Below are 20,095 nucleotides of genomic sequence, written 5' to 3'. Positions count from 1 at the left end.
CTGTCTGAGTAGATTTCAAGGCTGTCTTGATGTATGACGTGGGTCTGCTTGGGTTTGAATAAAAGGAGAATATAAGAGAAAAGGGGAGGAAAAAGAACATTAAAAGAAAGGGCCAGTGATATTAATGTGGGTGACATTATGTGGGTACAAATGACACATGAGGTTTAACTGAATTGAAAATAAAAATCTCTGCAGACATCATTCCATTGCATAACCCATTTCTGCATCTTTCACTTGGCCGAGCCGTGGCCTGATGAAATAGTGCAGTCTTATTTTGGAATGACTATCTCTGGTCCGACAACAGTCAGGAAAGATAGCACATGTACGACGGTGAAAGCTTTTTAGGGGGGAGGGGGGGAGGGGGGAGAATCTCTTCCTCCCATTAGTCTTCACAGCATCTCTCTGAATCCTTACACGTAGTTTCTCACCCTGTTTTTATTTAGCTCTTACTCACACTTGGTTACATCTCTCGTCATGTCCCTCCCGTCTCTGTTTTCGTTCCCCCGACATAATCACCTGTTTTAACTGACAGCTTCAGTCTGATCAGGAGAAAAAAAGGCCTCATGATAGCACTTTGGGAAAGAGCTTCAGGCCATCTCAGAAAATAAAATAACTGTGCTTGCAAACCCTCCACCTTCTCACACTTCCACAGCTAAAGCCCTGACAATGAATTCCTGCCTCCCGTGCTGTGAATGAAAGCTCTTGTGTAACTAATGTGCAACTTTCTGTCTTTCCCACCATGTTAAGACATTGCTCAGCCTGGCTTAAAGAAATAGAAATTGCTGTAGGACAGAACAGACTGCACTCTGTCTATTCCCTGACACTCACCAACAGGGCAGACAGAATGTAAATGACTACTGTTATCCCTAGCCATGAATATCATCAACTCCATCACTACACAAGCCTCTTTCAACATTATCCATGCTGTGCTCATCAGTGAAGTGTGAAGTACTGGCTGTTGGCAGACAAAGAAGTAATCAACTGTTGTCTCAAATCCTTTTTGGAGACAGCAGAATGTGTCTGTTACCTTCATTATTTGGTGTCCTTGCTTTGTAACACTTAAAGCACAACCTAATTAAATGAAAACATGTCCAACCTAAATGCACCTTTTGGCTCTAAACTTTTTTTTTTTTTAAGGGGAAGTTTTCTCGGCATCTGATGTTCGGGAGGAGGGTGTGGACCCTGAGCGTCATTCCAAGGGAGTTGCACTGCAAGTGTACTTCCCCAAACTTGGGTTATTGGAGTTGGATCAGTCGCTAGGACAATGTGACTTTGGTTTTTGGGGAACGTTGCGCATCATAATAAAATAGCTGCCCTCTTCTTCTATGCGAGGACTATTTATTCAAAGGAGTTTGTTCAGTATGAGTTGCAGAGAGGCAGAGATGGACTGGCGGTGGATAGTTTTCACACTGTTTTTGAACTTCCAGTTCACGTACGGGTCTCCCTCCTCTTATGACTTGTTCCAAGGGTCTGCATACACTGGAGTGGTGCAAAGACACAGAAATAGGTAAGTTGAGTACATTTTTTTTTTTTTTTTTTAAACTTGGTATGGTGAACGATTTCAACGTCTCCTCACTTTGTGCATGAATCAGTTCAACGCCGGTGCATTTTCATTCCGCTTTTCCTGAAGTTGGACGTTGTGCGCTTTTGTTGCGCATTTGCCAATAAAAAAAAAAATCAATAACGCCAAGTCCTTTTCTTCTGCCCTACAAGTCGAGAGGATTTGGCCTATTATGGTTATATGTAGCCTGTTCTCAATCACTATACGTGTGTCTGCCTCGGGCTAAGTTTGGCTTGAGTGTTGCCAAAGCTGATAAGATGCAGATAAACGCTGGGATGCCAGTGATTACTCAAATATCTAACCTACATGTGACCCCTTTTAGCCTAACTGTTTACAGATAAGGGGATAAATTAGGACAATTTCATTTAAATGGCGGAACTTTCAGGGAAAGCTTTATGGACTTTATGGTGATTTTCTTTTACTAGCCTACTCAAAGCATATTACAAAAAAAAATGCTGAAACAAGTCAGTATTTTTTTCCATAGTACGCCTAATTATTTCAGTGTTTATGTTCTGTGTGTTTTTTTCCTCAGGAACTGGTGTGCTCATGTGGTGCGCAGGAACGTGAGCTGCGCCGTGCAGGGGAGTGTGGAGAGCTTCCAGGAGCCCGTGATGGCCCCCTGCCCGGCCTACCAGCCTGACTGCCAGCAACAAGTGACGTAAGCATCCTGGGTGCTTAAGGGAAGGGGGTCGAGGGTGCATGTTTAGATGTATGAGACAGACTGGAGTTCTGATACAAAATGTTTCTCAAAGAGAGAGAGGGAGGGAGGGAGGGAGGGAGGGAGAGAGAAAGCTGGAGGCAGAGCAAGTCCCAGCAGCTGAAGAAACTCCATTGAACCAAAAGTGCAGCATCTCTTGAAAATTAAATAATCTCACTGAAAAGGCAAAGGGTTTAACAGGAAATAACCTCGGTTTAAGAAGGACTAGAACTATCCCTTAGGTCTAAGGCAATACTCAGGTTACTTATTTTAAAACACCTTCTCAGGCTATAAGCTAGTCTTGCTAGCCAACAGCAACCATTATACCATGGTCTGGGTGAATACTTGACTGTAATTGGCTGCAGGGTGTCAATTAATTCCTGAGAATAGGACAGCTATTAACTAGGCCTAATTCTGCTGACCCACATCTCAACCCCTTACCCCCAATTAAGGCTGCAGATGACAGTAAAATCTATTACATCAACTGTACAAAATGCTATTAACTTTTATTCAGGTAGCATACTGTTGGCTTTCTGGCTAGTGGTAGAGCCAAAGCACTTTAGGGGCTTAGCTATAGACCTGTTAAAAAGTCATAGTTACAATCTGTTCTATTTAACAGAGTGAACAGAGCTCCTCTGCAATATAGAACCTTATTAGAAGGTGGCCTATTAGTTAAACTCTTGGGAGTTTCCAGGAAAAACAAGAGTTGTGGCTTCTTAAAAAGTGATTTTTAATTGGAAAATGTTTGAAAACTTATATATATGGTCCCATTTTTGTTTTAAAGCAAATGACAGTGGTTTAAGTGGGATAACGCCCCCCACAGTTTCTGTAGGCTACTCAGGTTCTTGGGCAGAAAAAACCCTGTGACCCCCAGGCCTCCATAAATTACTGATAATGAGAAGGTATTTTGGGAAAACATACCTGCACTACCTCCAGGTTAATACAGTGTGCCTACATGACAACATTGTTATGTTAGTATGGCCTACCACTTACTCTAACGTGTTCAAAGAAGCAACATATACCTGCACTGTCATGCTTTTTTGTTTTTTTAGAAAAGTATAGCCTACATGCTTTATGGAGTGTATGCCAATGAGTCACTCAATTTAATTAGCTCCCTTGATATATTATGACACTCTCTAAATATCACCCCGTCCTTGAATGAAAAACAAACCAAATCCAAACCTACATTTCTTGACTTAATGTCTGAAATTCATCTGTTTTCCTGACATGCTTGCTGTTTTCAGGACTAAAGGACGTCAAGCCTTTTTACAAATCAGCATTCACCTGACACAGATACTTTCAGAACCAGATCAGAATTGGGTCAAAAAATTTGTCAAAAGCTATCTCAATAAGCTCAAAGAGACTGCTAATCTTCCAAGATCTTGAACACCCAGGCCAAAGTAATTTAAAAAAAAAGGCAGACATTGGCTCTTTCCTGAATATGTAGTTTTAACAAGGCTTTAGTTTCCTGTTGCAAATTTGTTTTCATCTCCTCCTGAAGTCTCCATATATGTGTTGTCATGCACTCACAGATAGTTCACAGCTGTCGGTTTGACATTAGAAGACATGGACCCTCAAAATGATGAGACCTAACCCCTTGTTGTAGCTTTTAATATTGTAGTACGAACAATAATAGCGAGCACTGCATTTATGAAAAATACGTCAAAATAAATGTTATCAAAGTAATTCTGGAAATAATTTTCTCCCCAGAGTCAAAGTGTATTTAAAATGTACCACAAAAAACATGGAAGTATGTTATTCCTTTGTAAACTGTAAGATATGAATGTAAGGGTAAACATATTCTCTCTTTTTGATGCAGTATTAAATTATGTCCAAGTAATACATCCTTTGAATAAATCATATCATGTCCTCAAAACCTTTAAGACCAACAAAGTGATCTCTGTTTTAGTTGTTTCACAAATGTTCAGCCCTTCTGATCCACACTCTAAAAACACATGCACAGAGCCTTTGTGTTGTGGAAAAGATCCCTGGAAACTAATGATTGTTTTGTCACAGGAGCAAATTTCCTAGAAGAACTGGCAATGAGAATAGACACATAAGGTTCTTACATTTCTAAGTTATGACATACAGTACTGGCTTTATGTTATTTTTTGGTAAAATGACTCTAAAGCACACAGTCGATTGGTATTATTATTGTTTAAGTTATATATTGTCCTACACATTTTCAGCTTCTTTTCTTCTTTTTGTCAGGAAAAATAAAGTGTTATCAGTGACTGTCAGGACATGTGCAAAAATGATTGTTTATGCAGTCAGATTTCCAGATGCTCTGCATGACTGACCCCTTCTTTCGGGGAAGTGATGTCATCTATTGTTTCTTAGGGAATAGTTTGTCTTGGCTAGAAAATTGACATTTGCAAGTTAAGGGGAAGAGTACAGAAGCCTTAAAAATGACCATATCCAAGAGACTAACAGAAAGAAAAGTCAGTTTGGTGATTGCAGGACTCAAGAGTTTCCAATAAAAATAAATATTATTGGAAGAGTTTATTCTTTGTGGAAGACAGAGTAGCTATACTTATATGGACAAAGGAAACATGCTTTCACAAAAAAACTAAAACTGGAAAAACTCCTAAAAATGGTTTGATGCAGAGAAAAAGTTGAGTTTTTGAAAAACGTACAAATATATCTCTTGTTACAGATTCCATAATCGGTTTCGACCTACATACAAGATTGCCTTCAAGACTGTCACTGAGTTGGAGTGGAGATGCTGTCCTGGTTACCAAGGTCCAAACTGTAAGGATTTAAAACCACCCCCAGAACCACAACTAGTTCAAGGAACACAGCCTTACTTCCCACCAAATCCTGGATACACAACTAGACACACACAGAGTAAGGAAGCCTTTTTTTGCTCTACTGTTGTTGTTTAATTTGTGCTGGATATCTGTTTTTCACCTATTTTTTATTTAGTCAAATTGTACCAATAACATTGGCTACTTCAATTCCACTCTACTTTAAGAGGAGATAATCACTGAGTTGTATTTGTCACTAAACATTTCACAATTTATTCTCCGATCAAAGGACCAGAGCGGAGAGAGACTGGGCACCATGAGACCAGGCTTGGTGGGACCGATAAGGTGCGTCTGCTGGAAGGTGAAGTTCAGCGCCTGTCTCAGACAGTCTTGGATCTTCAGTCAGCTTTGACAGGGTTAACTGCCAACCTCAAGACGGACCTGCAGGACGACACAAAGAAGATGCTGGTGACACTTCTGAACAACATGCGTCCACCTGATAATTCTTCTTCGTCAGGCACAGAGGAGAGCCCGGCCGTGCTGGATGGTCATCAGGCTACTAGAGGTGGAATTGGTGGAGACAAGGCCATAGAAAAAATAGTGGCCAGACTGGATGATATCAATGATGCACTGAAGAGCAAAGACGAAGCTTTGGAAGACCTCAGAGGAACCATGACCAGTCACGAGGGACAGATTCGTGTCCTGATGGATGCCTCTCAATCTCAAACAGCTATAGGGGATGTTGATATTGTACAGAACTACATTGATGGAAAGTTTGAAAAGCTGAAGAAGGAGCTTGACCTGAACGTTGAAGAACAGCTGGCTAAGCTACAAAGCTCATATAATGACAAGATCCTGGCCTTACAGAAAACCTGTGAAGGCAGCTGTGACCAAGGTTTGGTCAGACTTACCAAACTGGTGGATTCAAAGGAGGCTGATCTGAGAAAAGAGATCCGAGCACTACGTTTGGACATGGCTGCAGCAGATGGACCAATAAGAACCCAAAGGCAGACCGATCCAACCAAAGTGGAAGAGGAGCGTGGTAATGACCATAGTGACCTGTGGCGAGAGATTGACCGAATTGCAGAAGCTCACCGGATCCTGAACGTCCGCATTGACAATGAGCTGGCGCACCTGTCTGCCCCTCAGGACGACGATGATTTTGGCCCAATGATTGAAGAGCTTGAGGCCCGCCTTAATATCACAGAGCAAAATGCAGAAATCCACTGTTTCTATATTGAAGACAAGCTGACACGTTTGATTGCTGAAGAAGTGGCAGCACTACGACTGCTTCTTGATGAGCGTCTGAACAGCATGGAGGACCAGTTTACGAACATGCTGGTGGAAATAAGCAACAACTCCTTCCCTGGCATGTTTAGTGACTCCATGGATGCCATTCAGACACAAGTCAACAACAATAAGTTCGTCCTGACAGGTTTGGATGACAAGGTCAATGCTGTGGCCGAGTTGTGCTCTACTGGATGTTCAGGCTCAGGATTTTCTTCAGATTCAGAAAGTCCATCACCTGCACCCAACAGTTTATTACACATTTTGAAGGATCTGAGTCGGTATAGGAATAACTTGGATGTTCTTCACACAAATGTCAGTGCCAACAAAAACAAGCTCAGGCAAATGGAAGACCTTGTTAGAAGGCAGTCAGTCGCAAATGACAGAAGTGCCAAGATGATGGATGACTTCCAGAAGGGATTGATTAATCTCCAAGACAATGTGCTCGGACTGGCTGGTGTTGTTACTGGTTTAAGTGACTCCGTAAGCAAATACAACCAGGATATGCAGAAAATTAACTCAACTTGCTGCCATGCAGAACAAAGAGGCCCTGGAAGCCCAGCATCAGTCTTAGCTGTACCCAGTATCCAGACGGATGACACCACGCGTCAGGTCGATGAGCTAAGGAACCGGCTTGATACGCTCACTAGACAGGTGTTTTCTGAACTTAGACAATGTAAACAGAACACACAGGGTGTTTCTGATGACATTTTCGCTGTGGACGGACGTGTGACCAGACTTGAAAAGGTGTGTGGAAAGCTAGATGGGGTTTCTGACAATATCAAAGAGCTGAAAGATAGGCTGGAAAGACATGTTGTTGGTCTGCAGGACTGTGTGAACAGGATGAATACTACCTGTGGTACAGACATCCTCACACTGCAGAATTCCATGCAGAAGCTCCAGGGACAGCTGTCTGCGATGGCCAAACATGTTTTGAAAGACGTCACCGCCAAAGAGCCAGGTGAGTTAAGGATTTTTTTTGAGGGCTTTTTTATACACTTTCTTGTGAAGACTTTAATACGAATTCTTACAACACACTGGAAACAGCAGACAAGCAGTCAGTTTATCTTAGTATTAAGACTGCAAAAAGGGAAAGGAACCAGCAAATTACTAGTTAAAGCGTTATATCTCAGTCTGTTTGTTTTTTATTTAATCTGTACAAGAATTACATTTGTAAAAGCGTAAAAGAATTAAGGGTCGTGCCAGAACTTTTTATGTACTTTTGACGAGGGACAGGCTAGTAACTAGCCGCTAGTTGATTGTCCATCCTTTCAAGACTTAATACTTTGCTAAACTCACCATGTGCTGGCAGTCGCGTTGCATTCACTTTTATGAAACTGTCAGAGATTAAGGAAATAAGGATATTATAGACCTAAATATAGCTCATAATAGATTAACCATATGACAGTGATAAGACATAGATTATGGCACAATTTTACTTGTTAAAAGTTCACAGATTCCCATATCAGCAGAGTCAGGCACTGAAATGAGCCAAAAGAAGTCTGAAGAAGAAAGAAGTCTGTTCACGTTTGTTTAATTTGTACATAAAGGCACAAAAATGAGCCAAAAGAAGTTCAATACAAAAAATACTGACTAAAACATCTTTGCAACTTCCTTTTTGAAATTCCAACATACAAGTTAATTGAGTGTGATTGCCATCTGTGTAAACACAAACATTTCCTGCAGATAATCCCCCATAATGCATTATGCCTGCTTGGTTTACACGGAGGCTCAGTTTGAAGGATCATATCCCATGAATGGCTGCAGGGTATTTCCCGGAGTGGGAGGACACAAGTTCACTGGGCCTCTCGTGCCTGCCTTGAATATGTCATTCAATATGTCCTGAGGCCCACATTGGAAACTTCCTGTGACTTAGATTCATGTTGTCCTAAGAATTCCCCAGTTTTTATATAAGGAATGGGATAGGTAAATAGAATCTGAAAGTTTTACATTGCCTGGCTCAGCCCCTCCTTATGTCTCTATTGATTTACTCTCACTGTTTTATGCCTCATTGCTCCCTTTTGTAAATGTCAGAGCACCCGGGTAGACTGTTCCATCTCCCCAACTCCCTTTATGAACAAGTTGAGTTGTGAGGTCTACTTTCTTGCACTATGACATCTCCTTTTTGTACGCGTACCACAGAACTCCAAACCACACTCTCAGTTCCTGGCCTGTTAGTCCTCAAACACACAAGCTCATGCACAATACACCTCCACCTCCTCTCTTTCTCCTTACGCATACCAACCTCTAGAGATTCCCATAGGGTGACCTAAGCCTGATGTGTGGAGTCTGGTCCTCATTAAGGGCCCTGACTCACTGCTGGAGCCAGTCTTGGTGGAGAGGGGAGAAGCATGGCTCCACACCCATTACCAGATGCTTCGACTACCCTCAGCTGTGATGTCATGATAGGGGGCCCCATCACTGGTGCCTCCCTCTGTTAAACAATCATCCAAAACAATGGTTTGATAGGGACCTGAAGAGAAAGGAGGGTGGATAGATTAATGGTTGTGGTTGTGAGAGACGAATACATTAAGGCATTATGTTTCCATTTCACTTTTTGCCAAATATGATTTCAAACTCAGAAATCTGATATCAGTGCCTCAAATGTAACATTACTCAGCATTAAATCAGACAGAAACTCTGCCCAGTATTAAATCAGATGGAGCTTTGTCCAATATTAAATCAGATAGGGCTTTGTGTGTGACGGCAGGATTATGAAGTATGTTTATTATGGCTTTTACTATTAGATGTAAGGAATTCTAATCCAATACACTTCATTAGCAAATATCTCCTCATTAGCCTATTCGCTAGCTGTCTGCTAAAGTCCAGCGGGCCTCACAATGGTTACCAATGACATTCTGCTTACTATCTAGCTTTATAAGATTTGATGTTTTTCTGATGTTTGCCATAGAAGCAAGGTGTTTATGAGTAGCTCCAATTGGACCATTGTTTGATTGTGAGTCATCCCTGCCTGTTAGCATTGCAGCATCAACTTTAACAGTTTGCTAGTTCTCAGTATAGAGCAAGTAAATGTTACATAGCTTTCTTTTTGTTGTGTGTACAACAGTTGCAAAGGTTTTTCTAGCCATAGTCTTATCAGAATTATGCATAACATCAAAAATCTTTATAAAAAAAAGTATAGGCTTCTCCAAAGTACAGTTTTTGTAGGTCTTAATAAGAATCCCACGGTTTAGCTTTGAGATTTATGTTAGTGATAACTTAAAGGCAAAGGTTTAAAAAAAAAAAAAAAAAAAACTATACTTATGTATTTGCTTTTTTTGCTTGGAGTTAGATGAGAATAGCTATACCTCTCACATGTACATAGGTTGAGTATGAAGCTAACAGCAGCAGCCGTCTAACTTACCATTGCTAAGGTCGGAAAACTTTGGGAAGCAGCTAGCCTTATGAGAAACAATATAAACAAAAACTTATACTTTTACTTTGTTGATTATTTTTCAGATTTAACAAACAAAATACACCATGATAATGAGTGAGCTTTAAACAGCTTTAAGGAAGATTTGGCTACCCTTTTAGAAAAGCTAGGCTAGCTTTTTTTCTCCTGATTTGAGCCTTCATGCTAGGCTAAGTTAGCAGGCTGCTGGAGGTAGGGTCATATTTAGGCTACTATAAAGACAGGATTGTGGATTTAATCTTAACTTCTAAATCCTTGCAAAAACAAAGTGAGTATGTGTATTTCCCCAAATGTTTTTCCATTTATTTCAGGGATAATGTGGTACTCATTCGCTGTGCTGTCTGTGTTCAAAATCCCACAAGATGAGGGAGTCGGACTGTAGCATAAAGATTTAAAGTTTTCTTCAAATCTTGGACAGAAAGAAATTGTCCTTTTTTTTTTTTTAAATCTACAAAAATTCCCAAATCTGTGGGTGTGGTGTTGTTAGTGGAGATTGTACTGAAACATTTCCTTCTGTGTTTGAGCTCATACTCTCCACTCAGTCATATGAAGACCCCGAGGACACTGCAAACAGATGAGGTGTTGTAATAACATAACTGAAAGATTAACTGGAATGACTTAACCCTTACTCAGTGTGACTGCTGAATGAAATTGTGAGACTTAAGTTGCAACATTTTGGCACTGCTTTGCCCACAGCAGCTGCAGCAGTAGAGGTCTGCCACTAAAGCTTGTGTGTTTCTGGCTGTTTCCTTTCCAATAGGGAGTTGTGGTTGGGCAGCAATGCTAAAAAGTTATTTTGAAATTCTGCAAGAGGCTTGAACGTCATAAGGGGTGCAAACTGATAAATAGTTTATTAGGAAATGTAAAAAGAAAAAAAGAAAGTACTTGTTTTCATGGAACGAAAGTCTCTAACGATGACTAATCAACCTTCTTGTGTTGGATTTTTTCATTTGATTCTCAAGCTGTTTTTTTTCTACGCCTCCTGTTTTTTGGAGGTGATCCCAGTCCATCTCAAATCACTTCCCTGTCTTTTTCCTCCCAGTGTCTCTTATCTAGAAACTGCTCTCTCTTTACTCCCTCAACGCTCTCTCCTTCTGTCCAAATCTGATTTGTCCTTCCAAGAATGCCAGAGGACTTCTTTTTCTCCTCTCCCTCCGTCCTGTCCTGTAAAAGTCAATCGACAGACAAGGCCTTCAGAAAAAAGGGAGTTGTATTAAAGCACCAGATAAAGTAAAGGCTTTGATTTCATGGATCAATGCTTTTCAATTGATCATTCGGAGTCTATATTGGGGAGACAGGCAGGAAGATTAACTGTCGAGCGTGATGAGGGAATATGAGAAAAACAAGCTTTCAAAGGCTTTTTGAAGTCAAAGGGTGTCTATGGGGAAATAATTGAAAGTTATACCTGATACTGCCACTAACCCACACTGTATATATTTAGTCAGTACCAGAATTTAAAGGGGGAGCTCCAATTGCATCAGCTGGGAGGTGAGGTGTTTCCATCTCTGACCCATCTGGAAGTGTTCAGAGGAGAATGGACCCAGATACACAATGAGTCCCCGAGGTCTGCCATGCAGTGCACAACCCGAAACTCCTGTCATTAATATCATTGCAGGGAAAATGGAAGGTGGAAGAAAATGTGTCCATGTGCATGTGAAAGAAGAAGTATCTAAGACATGTCAGTGATGCATTAGTGTACATGCGTGCAATCACCACACCCTGCTCTGTGCCCCTTGACACCATTTTCCATCGCATGATCGGCTTGTCTGCTGCAATATTCCTCTATGGTTTCAGACGCTTTTGAACACTCACGCACTCTCACCCGCAACTGGAACCAGAGCAAGACCTCCCTCTGCAGTGTCTCAATCCATTTTTTTTTAACAAATAACATCTGTTTTTGGTGATGCACATGGTTGCACCAGATAGCTTGTGCATGTGTGTGTGTGTGTGTGCCTTTTACTGACTTTGCGGTTGCCCCCTTAGTGAGACACAGGCTGAGAGCTCATGGGAAATATGCACTCAGGCACCCGGTGTCCTGAAGGAGGCACAGGGAGGAAATGAATGAAAGATTTCTGATTATCTCAGTGTAACATGATTTCTGGGTTTAATTTGTTTTTAATTATACATGTGGTTTCTGAGTCGCTTGTGGAAGAATTTTGTTGTTGGTTAATGATGTTATATTTGATAAAACCTAAGTGGTTGATTACCGTCATAATCCAGAGCAACAGACGGTCTCTAAAGCAATACAACTAGCCATACTTTCAGGTGTTTAGTGATTGATCTTTTGGCCTCATTACAACAGTATATGTGCAGCGGAGTACAGCATAACTTTGATTTATCATAACTTATGATAAATCAAATCTGCTGCAGAAGTATTTTTTTAGTTGTAAGAAGTTAAACATTAATTTCGATACATTAAGGGAGTGAGAAACAAATGGACATTGAGAAAGACTGACTTTTGTAAAGAACCTTTAGAGATTACAAAATACTGTTGTGTTATGTTAAGTGTGATCACTACAGTGTGTGAAGCATTACCCTGGAGAGCCAACACAGGTGTTAACATTGTTTCCCTCGTTAAATACTTCAAAGCCAATTTCGGACTATTTTGAGATCGGCATTGTCAGCTAGCTATACCTCTTCTGGCCTGGGTACATTAACCCAGGTAACCCCATCTGCAGCCCTTAGTTGTGTCTTCCCTGTCCTTTCTCTTGTTTGTGCCAGTTGCACACAACACACAAACGGTACAGAAACCTGTACATCGAAAGAAAACTTAGCTTTACTTTTTCCATGCTAAATAGAAATGTTAGCATGCTAACATTAACTTTAACAGTAAACATGCTACATATCTGCTAAGCCTAGCCAAATTGAAATTTTCATGAAACGCTAAGCCATGTAAATGTTGGTACTTAGCTAATAATTTATGTTTTTAGTGCTAAAAAGCAATACTAGCATAACATGCTAACATTACCTTTAACAGTAAACATACTACATATCTGCTAATCCTAGCTTTGTTGACATGTCATGAATAGCAAAAAAAAGTATCTGTTTTTAGAGCAATACTGGCATACCAACATTCAAAACTAAAATCGCAAACATGGCTATGTAGACATGGTATTTTGATAGCAAAAATGGTTACCATGCTAATGTTAGCATTAAGCACAAAGCTATGCTCAGTCTGAATTCAGCCTTAAGGAAGATGGCTGCAGACAAGTTATACCATGAGTCATTCTAATGGTAAACTGGAGCATTTCTTCTAGAGTATTTTCTTAGTAAATGAATCAGTTATCTGTCAAGCTCATGCTTTAACTTGTGATGACAGTTTATCATCTGCCAGTGAACAAATTAAATCTGTAGATAGCCTACTGTTTAAAGAAGATAATGTGTTTATTCTCCCTGGAGATTATCTGTTGTTTGTGTTCTTTGAGAGCTTCCTCAAGAAGCTGAGCCTTTTCCGCCTAATTTGATCGTACAATCATTTTAGGATAAGTGGTCATTCCCTTTATGTACGAGTCATTGGCTGAATAACATTACTGTAATCCTGTTATATCTTCTCCATTTATGCCTAACACAAGGTTTGAAAGGGTTTAAGTGATGATGTATCAAACAAAGAAGGGCTTTCTTTTGATAATTAACAAACCCCTTCTCTGAAACTTATATGTGACACAACACAATCAGTGAGATACACTGAGATGGGGCTGACACAAAGCAGGTACTGTAGTTACTTATATTATTTGTCTTGAGGACACTTTAACAGTGTGTCTACTCTAATCTCAGAGGCCCAGGTGATGCATGATCCAACTGATTCTTGTTGCCTAAAACTCACACTGCCCGCCTGCTTTACTTTTTTTATGAAGGCTCATAATGGTACTGCTCCAAGGTGCAGTGAAATCTAGTCCTGTCATCAGAATAAAAATCACAAAAGGAGAATTTACAAGAGAGAGAAGGGATAAGTTCAGGATGTGAGCGAAGACAAACAAGTAAATAGAAGGTAGTTTGACAGCATTTGTCTCAACTTTCAATTGGATTATGAGACTCATTTTGACCAGAACTTTGTATGCTCAATGGTTCATTTCATCAATATTGAGAAAGTTAACTTAAATTGATATGTTTAAAATCTTGCCAATGCTTGTCCTTTTCTCTCCTTTTCCTAAGGAATGACCTTAAGACCAGAGAGGCCTGTTTCTTTGCCAAATCCAACTCAGACCAGACCCAGAATCCAAGAAATTCACATCCCTCTAATCATCCCTCCACCGACACAGTCCAGACAGCCACACAGACCGGGCCAACGAGTGCAGACCAACACGCACACGATCAGGACCAGTCAGCCAGGCCAGCCGTCCAGCCCCCAGCAGCCAGGCCACCCCACCCTCCCTCTGGTTCCGGTCAGGCCAGTGGTGGAGACAGGCGAGGCCGGACCTCCAGGGTACATGCGCAGGGTGACTGTGCGCAGAGGGTCTGAGGACTCGTTGAGCATGCCGGTCAAAGGATTTGCTGGCGCACCAGGTGAGTACAGCTTACAGGGACCCTTTTTTTTAAACACATAGAAACATATAAATCTGTTATATCCTTATCTGTGTTAAAACAAAACTCACCAGACTCCTGTTTTTATTCCATTAGAGACTAAATGGATTTAATTGACAAAGCTCATTTTTACAAGGGCAGAAGTACAGGGAATAGTGGCATATCAAATAACCACGGGAATCTTAAGAAGACATGCATGAGTACATATATTAACTGTACTGTGATAAGAAGCAATTTCTGTTCTCAAGTTTTCAAGATCTTGATTTGTTTATCTTGCATGCCCAGAGTAAAACATAGCAATAAGTTTAATTTACCTCATTAGTGTGGGAAATGGCAGCATGGCATGTCATGGTCTGACACTGTCACAGTGAACAGCCTTTTGTTTAGTTTTCTAGATCGCCATAAAAATATCCCATTATCATGAGAAAACTAGCTTTGTGACAAGTAAAGGTAATAAATTAATTTGCTTCAGTGTAAGTCAGCTTTGTTGTCCTGAGATAACGAGGAAAATAAGTTGAGAAAGCAACTGAAATTATCAAATTTTTGTTTAATAAGATACTTCATTGTCATTGTATGTAATACTACATCATTTTGGTGGTGACAAGCAGCCCAGCAGCAACAGACAAGATACAAAATATAAATTATTAAAAAAAAATACAAGCAGCAGATTAAAGACGAGAGTGAACAACGCAACAATAAAGATAATCGAATCCTCGTTATCGTAGGTGACTGTATTTCAGCAGGTTTAAAATGCAGTAGTGCTACATCATCCAGGAACATTTTGTGGATGCATGTCGGCCTCGAGCTTCTGTACATAAAACCTACATTTTTAACCAATACCTATTAATAGCAACCACAGGGCACTGACCTGGGACAAACAGGTTTAGTGAAATGTCCCTTTACCAGTGATAGCAACGTCATGAAAAGGAGCCGAGCTTCTTTCTACTGGTGGTTTTAAGGGAATAATTGGCACAACAAATTGTATGTAAAAAAAAAATATAAACTGTTGATGTGCGCACACATGCAAGGAGAAGACTTGCAGCACTGTTCTTTTGACTGTCTGTTGTTGAATGAGCCGCATTAAAGTTTGTTTGGTTCTTGACGGTATTTCTGTTCTGCAACGTGCAATCTGATAATATGACAAAACACACACAGAACATAAACAGAACTACAGAGGGGCACTCTTCTATCCATGCTTGGTTTAATGTTTTCTACCCTAGCAGCAACGATGATCTACATTATATTAAAGAATTAACTGCATTCAATACTCAAAAACGTTATAATTTATGTGTTTATACTGTAATTCCAATACAATTATCCTCTATGTTTTTAGCCACTAGTCTTATGATGAAGTTACAGTGCCTTATAATTTATGATTCTAAAATACTTATGTACCTCTTAAACACTTTGTTATTACCACCTCATTTCCAAACACTTGTTTTCTTCCTCTGTTCTTAGTGTTTGTCTTGGTATCCAAAAAGTATTTTAAAGAGCCCATACTACATAATTTTACTGTAACTCACAGACTGTAATACAGATTTTAACCACAGATTCTGATGTACGCTCTTCTTGTTAAGTGCCTAAATAAATCCTGGAACTACAGCCTGTCATCATCTGTCATCAGCACAATGACAACAAGGGAAAATTTAACGACACAGTGTCATAAGTCTGGCACCATGGAGAGCGGGGCTGAGCCGGCATTACCACATATGTGACATAATTTATGTTTGTCGTCTTTTAAACAGTGCTGTCAGTTCATTACATAAGACACACTCATGTAGTTCAGATTCAGGATCTGTTTTGTTCTGTTCAGCATTTGTCGCACATGGAACCAATAACGAAAGGTGGAATTAGCCATGCACTTTAGTTTTAATGTCATATGCACAAAGGAATGCTGAGCTTGAAAGGGTTTTTATGGAGAACGAAAGAGAGAACAAGATATGGGGTGAATTAACCGGCATGCATGTAATCCTGTTAGGAAAACAAATCTGAAAACAAAACAGTGACTGTCGGGAAACTGTCCATTTTAGCACAGTTCTTACATTCCTATTAAATCCATTTTCGTCAAGAATCTTAGCCTGGGAATAAAAACTTTTTAAATATTAAAATCCATGCAATAATGATAGCTATAGTATGGCGTGTAATATTCCTTATTTGTTATTAGGACATCAGCATTAAAGTGGAAGTTACCTCGTCATTTTTTCACTTTGTTGAGTATTTTATCTGTTATGCGCTCATTTGTTGAATTCTAAGCTAAGCCAACAGAGATATCTGCAGGGTTAAATCCAGTTTAAAAAGCTTAGGGGAGACTTTACAAACCTGATTCTGCTCGTACTGTACATGCCAGTGTCCTGGTACAGCTAAATCAGAATCAAACTGAAAAAGAGGCTCTCAAAACCCAACATTTCCCCGCCTAGATTATAACCTGCTGTCTTTAAATTTCTACTTTCTCTGGGAAATCACCCCACTGTGCTTTGCCATAATGATCACATGTGAAACAACACAGCAGCGTCTGGCAGGAGTGTTCACTAACCCCGTGTCCTCACATGATGATAAAACATGATGTGTTTGTCATCTGTGTCTTTCGCAGGCTATCCTCCCCTACAGGCTGCGTCTTTCAAGCCTCAATCAGCGGGCCGCCAAGGTACTGTCGCAGTTCATCATCGAGTTACACCGCATGTGTCTGCAGGCTCTGCCATCCTACTACACCAGTGTAAAAAATTGGAAAGGCTGTGAATAATTTGTAGCCTGGCAGTGTGTGGGAGTGGGAACTGGATGTGTTTAGTTTAAGAAGGTGTGGGTGGATTTAAACTCATCTGCAGGCACTTACCAGAAAGTTTTACCCTGTTTCATTTGATGATGATCAAGAAAATTGCATTATTGAAGTAGGTAATTGATATATTCCCTGAGAAGATCTTCTTCTTCTTTTAAGCTATTTACAGACTCATAAAAGCCCACAAACACATATTTGTTAATACATTCAGTGGGAACATTATAAATATATAACTTGAGGCTTATTTTGTAAAAACGTCTATAAAAATAGAAGTGTCAACCCTGCAGCAGATAGCTGTGACTACAATTAACACTCTATTTTTGTGCCATGTAGTTCCCGTAGCAGCAAAGGTGCCATGGAACCCGATGTATCAAGCTTTGGTTGCATCACCAGGTAAAATCCATCTTGAATGTATTTTTCTCAATTGTAGTGCCTCCATTGATCCCCCCCCCCCCCCATTAATCCTTATCCTATTTGTGAGGAAGTAACTCGTATTACCAGTTACTAAATATAAATGCACCAGAGAGTATCTTTGAAATAAGGGGACAAAAATGGTCTTACTGTACATCCATTTCGTTTTGTTCCAGTTTCAGTCGACAACAGCGCCTTTGCAGATCCCTTCTCCTTTTGTGCTGGCCTCACGCAGCAGTCGTTCTCCGGAGAGTTCGGCGTTATTCGCTTCAACAGAGTTCTAGTCAACGACGGTGGACACTACAATCCCCACACAGGTACTACTACAACAAAAACGTAACATTGATTTAGTTTCAAGGTTACCATGAAACTGCTCAGTGACTTGCTGATTCATTTAAAGTCGCTCATACAAATCAAACATTCAAGTGTGAACAGCTGCCAAGATGCATCGCAATCCAATAATTCAAATCGCTTACAAAGCACGTCTTAGGCAAATAGGCTGTCAATGCACGAGGAGTCAGAGCTGCCAATGTCAGCAGTGTCAAAATAAAGTACAATAAAAATATTCTTAAAAAGCTTTTGGTACTTAGCTAGCTACAGACTGATATAATCAGGGTCCTTCGACCCTCCAGCTGAGGTGATGAAGGCACCTTAGAGACACAGAGTAGAGTTATGTACACATGGATGTGTCTCAACTTTCTACTTCAAAACCAAGTGTAGGGACACCAGTAGCCTAGGGGTCAATGTAATGAACGGACGCTACAGTCCTCCAAGCGGACGGTTCAGGTTCGAATCTGACATGTGGCTCCTTTCCTGCATGTCATTCCCCACTATCTCTCTCCCGATTCCTGACTCTATCCACTGCCCTATCTCTTAAATAAAGGTATAAAAAGCCCCAAAACTAAAAACAAAACAAACAAGTGTAAACAGTTTGAAAATAAGCTACAAGCAGGCAAACAAAATGCTTAAGGAGCTGACGGATTCTAAATCAGAGCCAAAAAGAATGTGACTATCTTATTTGCATTCACCTGGTAGACTAAGAAAATTCTCTGAAAGAATGCCAGCCTTGCTGTGAACGTGCTGGTTGTGTAAAAAGGCCCAGCTTGCAATTACTTTAATAAGATTGTGTTAAACTAAAGAATCCCAGCATCCCAAAAAGGATGTTACTGAACTAAATTGTTTGGCTGAGCCTCAACAGCGTTGGAATGAAATGTTTTGAAGACGTAGGATTTTGGATTTTTATGCACATATTTAATTGGATAAGCATATGAATAGGAGGACTGATTACACTGGACAAAACTTGTTTTAATGTTCATGTGGGTATCTGACGATTGTTTTAAGACTTATCTGTGAACTGAATCTTTTACAAAATAATTGTGAGGGAAGGCTATGACGATAAGGATGAACATGTGACATTATTCATCAATCATTATTGATCTTTTCTCCTCTCTACAGGGATCTTCACTGTACCTCTAGATGGCCGATACATGATCTCAGGACTGCTGACAGCAAAGCAGGGCAACCAAGTGCAAGCGGTCCTGTCCGTGTCTAACCGCAGCGTCCAGAGGCTGCAGAGCGCGGCGGGGCCAGTGGGCGGTCAACACGGGGGCTCAGCTGCTGGTAACTGCGGGGGCTCTGTGTCCTTCAGTCTGATCCTGCCCCTGAGGAAAGGAGACCACGTGAGCCTGGTGAGGACCAGAGGTCAGCTGGACACCAGCGAGGCCAGGGAGATCCTCTCCACCTTCAGTGCCATCTTCCTGTATACACCACAGGCCAAAAGATAGCTGGAGCTCAGCCGCGCACCAAAAGAGAAAGGACTAGTTTGATCGCAAAAGAAGGACAGGAGGGAAATATCACTGATTTGCTGTGATGCAGCTAATTCACCACGCAGGGCCACCGTGTTCTGAATTCAACTTAAAGTCATTATAGTGCAATTTTTAAGCCATGTCCTAAATTAACCTGAATACAAGAAGCAGAACTTGTTTCTAATATATTTGATTTCCAGTTGCCTTTTGTACCTATTGTGAATGTCTTGTATATACAAGTGTTTATAAATTAACATTAAAATTCATAAAGTGTGATGTTAACTTGAACAGAACCGTCTCAGAGATTACATTTACACAATCTGAACACAGCACGAGAACATAATGTTTGTTCTTAAAGTAGCCATGATGGATCACCTGTTACAGTGAGAGCTCACTCCTTCTTGTTGTGTAATAGACGCTGGACAAGGAAAGAATGATTCATAATAAACTAATGTGGAAAAACATCATGTTAAGCAACACAACAAGCTTTTATTCATGCTACAAACTTTGCTGGCTTTGGAGAATGGTCATAGAAAGTAATGTTAGAAGGCAAAATCCCACTGGAGTCATTACGTAAAGTGGGTGTGGACAAAAAATACATTTCCCCTTTCCTCACTACTGAGACTGAGAAAATATCCCAACAGCACTAAGCAGCAGCAGCAGCAGGGAATTTAGCCTTAGGTCCCGCCTTTAAAGAAGGAGAAAAATACAGATTTCTATTCAGCCTCAGAGTGAGTTACAGTTTTTATAAATATTTAATGTTTGTGTTTTTCGGTAAAACAAACAGGATTTTTGGATTTAAACTACAATAACCTCCTTCATGTATTGTTGCTTTAAAAAAAAAGAGTCAGCAACAGGGTAAACGTCACGCCACTCGCCTG

At 40.4% G+C, this 20,095-nt stretch overlaps 1 protein-coding gene across 1 annotated transcript; it reads left to right on the top strand.

Annotated features, from left to right (window-relative positions):
- The first annotated feature begins 1,210 nt into the window (after positions 1-1,210).
- emilin2a (elastin microfibril interfacer 2a) lies at positions 1,211-19,681 on the top strand. The gene is made up of 9 exons (XM_061045044.1): positions 1,211-1,507; positions 2,094-2,219; positions 4,915-5,105; positions 5,295-7,253; positions 13,857-14,207; positions 16,816-16,869; positions 17,332-17,391; positions 17,586-17,726; positions 18,865-19,681. The coding sequence occupies exons 1-9, from the start codon at positions 1,326-1,328 to the stop codon at positions 19,191-19,193; spliced, it is 3,393 nt and encodes a 1,130-aa protein (XP_060901027.1). The 5' UTR covers positions 1,211-1,325; the 3' UTR covers positions 19,194-19,681.
- The last annotated feature ends 414 nt before the right edge of the window (positions 19,682-20,095 follow it).

This window comes from Labrus mixtus, chromosome 8 (genome assembly GCF_963584025.1).
Source record: "Labrus mixtus chromosome 8, fLabMix1.1, whole genome shotgun sequence".
NCBI classification, from domain to species: Eukaryota; Metazoa; Chordata; class Actinopteri; order Labriformes; family Labridae; genus Labrus; species Labrus mixtus.
The sequence above is the reverse complement of the archived record's forward strand: the minus strand, read 5'-3'. Positions and strand labels throughout refer to the sequence as shown.

Bases quoted from the DNA above. Each gene is read 5' to 3' on its own strand.
- emilin2a (XM_061045044.1), top strand. From the start codon at position 1,326: ATGCGAGGACTATTTATTCAAAGGAGTTTGTTCAGTATGAGTTGCAGA. The intron at 7,254-13,856 runs GTGAGTTAAGGA...CCTTTTCCTAAG, and splicing joins CGTCACCGCCAAAGAGCCAG to GAATGACCTTAAGACCAGAG. The intron at 17,392-17,585 runs GTAAAATCCATC...GTTTTGTTCCAG, and splicing joins AGCTTTGGTTGCATCACCAG to TTTCAGTCGACAACAGCGCC.